The sequence below is a fragment of the Oryza sativa genome, chromosome 8, assembly GCF_034140825.1.
Source record: "Oryza sativa Japonica Group chromosome 8, ASM3414082v1".
NCBI lineage: Eukaryota > Viridiplantae > Streptophyta > Magnoliopsida > Poales > Poaceae > Oryza > Oryza sativa.
In genome coordinates, this window is record NC_089042.1 from 11656975 (window position 1) to 11662291 (window position 5317).

Sequence of the window (5317 nt, forward strand, 5' to 3'; positions counted from 1 at the left end):
GGGACTTTTCCCTGGGAGAAGGCTGAGGGGAAAGGAAGTTAATCCTTTGTAACTTGTCCATACACAAATCCACAAAAACACAGGAGTACGGTATTACGCTTCGCAGCGGCCCGAACCTGTATACATCGTCCGTGTCTCGTGTGTCTTGCGGGCGGGTGATCTTTCCACATACAGAGAGATACAGAGAGAGCTTGAGATCTCACCCTAAGCCCCCGGCCGAACTGGCAAAGGGAGGCCTGCGCGGTCTCCCGGTGAGGGGCCACGAGCTCCGTCACGGCTTGAGAGTGTTTGTAGGAAGTTTAATAAACTTTTAGTATATAATAGATTTCAGTTTGTGAAATTTGACTATTGCTACAAATTTGAGTTCAAAATATAGGATTTGAATGCAACAACCAACAAGTGTTTGTTTCTACACATATATTCTTTTTTTTATGAATACTAAAATGTGACTAAGTTTCTACTCCCTCCATCCCCCTATAAGTGCATTTTTTATAGTGAGAGGGAAAAACAAGAGGGAGAGAAAATTACCTAAGCATCCCCTATTAAATAAGAGATGGTATGGAGTGAGAGGATATTTAAAGGTAGGATGGAGATAAATTCAAATTATATGTGATTGATGTAATAAGTAGCATGGTAGAATTACACTTATTTTGGAAAAAAATAAATCTAGAATTTTGGGATGGAGGGAGTACTAACATGGAAAAACCATTGGTGCACATTCACTAGTGGAGTATGCAGTACACGTCCATGTTACTCCAAAATTCATGTGAGACAGGTTTTCAAACTTGGTGGCTCTGCAAGACAGCAACTATAACTATCCCTAAAATTCAATCATAACCAAAGACCTCAGAAAAATAGATCCTAATGTAGTCTTCTTTCTGTTGATGGTAAATCAGAGGAAGGAATTGGTAAAACTTAAAAACAAGATCCTGCATTTTATATAAAAACAGCTGCTAAAGGAATTATTAAAAGTCAACAGTAAGAAAAACACATAGATAAGCCAGGAGGGTATTGGACAAATTTTACATATTCCTACTCTAAAATTCCATATTTACCAATTATTTGCAAGCAATTTGAATATTAAATCTGATGATTCACAATTTCAATTCGGTTTTACAACAGCTCACATTGTCTCATCTCTGGTAATGAGCTAATACAGCATTGACAATCACGAGTGCACGGACACGCGCATTTAGACTGCTTTTGCCCACTTCCTTGGCAGCAAAGTTAACAACGGTGACACATTGACACATTACTTAATACACGATTTCACCTGAATGAAATCAGCATCCAACAACACACGTGCGGACTGCCAACTACACAAGGATAACAAATAGATACTGCAACTCACCTGAACTAGTGATTGCATCTTGATTCTGGGTGAGTATCCCAGCTTAGGTAAGAAAAAGAAAAACACCAATATCCCAAAGGTTAAGTCAAGGGTTGATAAGTCCCTGCAATAGACAAAACATATCAACCATGGGGCACACGACTAAACGAAAAGAGTGGATAGATCACATAGCATCCTTAGTATGCTATATGTGGCAACTGGTACTATGAGGCAGCATCTTCACTTCCATTTGTAGATTCTGCAATTTTTGGGGGGTTAGCCAACTGTTAACAGGACCATAGTAAGGGATGCTTGTGAAGAGCCAAGAAAAAAAAGGTGATAAATACCATGAACAGCTGCCAGATTTTCTTCTTTGTACACTCCAAGAGGTGAGCCACGCACAGATAAGAGCATCTCGCCCTTTTTGGGCAACCTTAAAGTTTTTGGTGTCATACCAAAAGAGAGCCGAGTACTCACAGCCTGCTCAAGATCATATTAAAACATGTAAAGGTAAGCTTAAAAGGAAACACAGAATCGATTCATTCATTTGCTACTCATATATCATTTCAATAAATATGGACAGCGTAAAATGCTACCCCGGGTGTCTGTAAAGCATCTGCAATTCCTGCCAGTTGATCCTCAGGTAGCTCACCCCAAGCCTTGGAAGCAACAGAGGGGTGAGATTAGTAATGACTAGAGAAGAAATAGCTGATATCAATATTCAAAAAGCACTTACAAAGTCATTAAAATTAAAAGGCATGCTCTCAATAAAGCTTTTCCGCACTGCATACATCACACAAGGTAACAAAAACATTTAAAACAGTCATTTATTATTTGATGCCAATAAAGGTATAACCATCAATAGGTAGAGAGCATGCTCGAACCTGAATCCCCTGAGAATTGAACATAACCAACATTTGGTAACGAAGAGACTGAAGCCCGAAAAATCTTGTCATCACAGTGGTCTCCAATTAATCGTTTGTCCCAATCTTCCCGTTTCAACTCAAGCTCATTCTGCTCCTCATTCCGGACAACTGATAAGTTGGGTAAGTTCTCCTGAAAATATTGCAAGGCACATCCCTCTTGTTGCTCCTTGGAAATGTAGGATTCAACCAAACGCAACCGAGAAAGTATACTCTCAATCTCAGCTGCTTGAATAGCTTTAATGGCAGCACTCCGATGTTCATCTATTTATTGTGGGCACTGGATTAGCAGTGGACTCATGATAATCACATTACGCAAATTGACAACAAACCTATACTACTTATTGTTGGTTTATCAAATACTAGGGATAAGCAGGAAGATCAGGTAATGATCTTCAATAATTGGGAGTACTCCCTCAAAAGATGGCATCTTGTGCTGAATAATGCATCCTAAAGCCAATAGATTACGAGTCAATGCTACATTATTGTGTGCTCCAGGTTTTAAGCCTTTTCATTCACATTTGATTGCAATCTTCAGCATTAATTGTAAGATAATGGTAATGCACTGGTTATGCCTTTGAAGAAATTACAGATAACTGGATGGTAAATCCTTGAAAGCTGTCTCGACTCCAAACTCAAATTTCAACACACAATTATAGTTTCTTGTTAGTTTGAGCAATTGCATTCTACAGAGTAGTAATAATGTGATATATGTTTTTAAGAAAATAAGACTGGAACAGGGCTAACTGCTAAAGGGATTGATTATTTTAGCATCTTTAATCAATTTCTTGGGGGGTTATTACTCTTCAAATTCAAAGCACGTTAGAAAAGCTATCACAGAGTACAGAAACAAAGAAATAACCAAACCACAGTCAACAATAGGATGCCGGATGAACAATTTCTTGTATGAGAGGAAGTTGATTAAGCATTTGACCTAAATCGCTCACTTAAGTTGTATGAGCTTGGTAAAGAGAAACTATGCAAGTTTTATTCAAATTATTGATAGTTCAGATATAGAGATCAGGAATACATTACTTAGATTACTACAAGTAAGGAATTACATGTCATCTACCTCAACAAAGAACCAGAAATGATTAGTTTCATCAGAAAGCAATCAGAGAACCAGGACTGGTGGAGTACAAAGTTTGCTCGTTTCTCACACTGGGTACCGAGCAGGTTTGCAAATACCTGGTTGCAACTAATGAGGTAAGGCACCAACTCAATACAAGGGTTAAGACTTGCAAGTCAGCAATTCAGGATTGAATAGGTGGCAGGTAAAAAGGAGCAGTGGATCTGATGGATTGAGATTTGAGGCCTGCCTACTTGAGACGATGCAAGTTTGTTTTCAGTTTTGGCAGTCCCTTTTTCTGTTTAACTCTCTAGTAAATTATGTCTATTTGTTTCATTGCTCTCTGGATTAGCAGGCTTATGTTACCTACACCTTGATAGTCTTTGTTTCCACAAGGGAAAATGAAAGTTATACCATTTCAAAAGAAAAGGGAAAAAAAGTAATTTGATAGTTCACTCTCAAATATGTTCTAGAACATCCAAACTCTACGGCAAAATGAAAGGAAACATCAAAATCAGCAGCCATGGATGTGCTATAAAATCGCATTCCCCTAGATTGGGTGCTTAGCTATAAAATCTGCTATGCTTTTCAAAAGAGATAAGTATCTCCAAACCAGCCATGGAAAATAGTAATTTTCTGCTTCACATGTTGTCAATTGCCATGCAGTTCTTATGATTGTTAGTTCTTGGTTTTTCTGTTCTGATAATTCTCAAGTCAATAGCACACCTCAAATTAGCTATATTTAGTTTACATAATGATCCCTATGTTGTTGTCAGGTCTCCAAAATGGCTCCTAATTTTGGAGGGGAATGAGTTACATTACACTTAAGAAAATCCCTAAAACCTAATTCCCAACAGAACTAAATAATGAGAAACAAGCCATGCGATTCATCTACTATAACACTACACTATTAATCGAAGCATAGCCAAGCAATTATTAATCGACCAACCAAAACGCACAACCAACCAACCAATCTTGCCCCCAACTTACAGTAATTACAAGGCCGGGTCTATAGAATACATAAACAAGGCCAAAAAAAAAAAACCCCTAAAATTCGTGAAAGGGGATGAAGAATAGGGATTAGAGGCGCCGTACATTCCTGGTCGTTGAGCCACCTCAGCCGGTCCCGCAGCGGCGCGTCGGCGGCGGGTGGCTCCGGCGGCTTCTGCTTGGCGGCGACGCCCTTCTTCCTCCTCGGCGGCATCGCGCGCGCGCGCCGGGCCTCCGCTCGTAGTAGTCGGGAAGATCTCGACGACGGAGGGGGAACGGTGGGATTGTGGGGGACTGGAGCGAGCCCCCCTCACCGACAACCCCGGCGGCGGCCCGACGGTTCCCTTCCCCCGAGGTGGCGGAGGGCAGCGGCGGAGGCGGACAGAGGCGCAAGGTCGGCGGATTTCGCCGAGGCCACCGAGCCCCCGGGGCCAAAGGCCAAAGCTTGGTTTGAAGTTTGAACGAAGAGGCGGAAGATTGAAAAGGAAAAAAAGAAATGTCCACTCTACTTCCCTGAATATAGGTTTACAAAAAATTCCACTTGAATCGTGTGATTCCTCTTTACCGAAGAAGCCTGTGCCCAAAATAATCGAGCACGGGCTTTTCTGGTCAAAACGTATCTTGTCTTTATCACTTTATCGTGAGTTTTTTTTCCTTGGTTAACAATACTTGTTGTTTTGCCGATATTTGCGGGTTCATTAATTTTCTTTTTACCTCATAGGGGAAACAAAATCGTTAGGTTACTTAAACGCCGTGGGAATAGCTGAGAATTAGCTCGCCACATCATCAAATTTTTCGGAAACACCCCTCACCTATGGTTAATCAGGTTCTGGAGAACTAGGTGCGCCACTCCATTGTTTTTTTTTTGCAAAAAAAACCCCCGTACTTCCTGTTAATCGTGCGTCGGCTCCCGCCGCTATCGTCCGTTCGATCATGCGCGAGGGACGATCTGGCCGTCCACGTGTCCCAGCGTGGCTGCTCTTCCACCATCATGAGATCGTTGGA

The 5317-nt window shown here is 41.0% G+C and overlaps 1 protein-coding gene across 1 annotated transcript; it reads right to left on the bottom strand.

Moving 5' to 3' along the window:
- Positions 1 to 1050: 1050 nt before the first annotated feature.
- On the bottom strand, positions 1051 to 4764 carry LOC4345185 (uncharacterized). The gene is made up of 6 exons (XM_015794873.3): positions 4418 to 4764; positions 2215 to 2517; positions 2067 to 2113; positions 1927 to 1989; positions 1678 to 1810; positions 1051 to 1589 (listed from the first exon to the last, which is right to left on the bottom strand). Exons 1-6 carry the CDS (start codon positions 4524 to 4526, stop codon positions 1555 to 1557), a joined length of 690 nt encoding a protein of 229 aa, XP_015650359.1. The 5' UTR covers positions 4527 to 4764; the 3' UTR covers positions 1051 to 1554.
- Between the last annotated feature and the right edge of the window lie 553 nt (positions 4765 to 5317).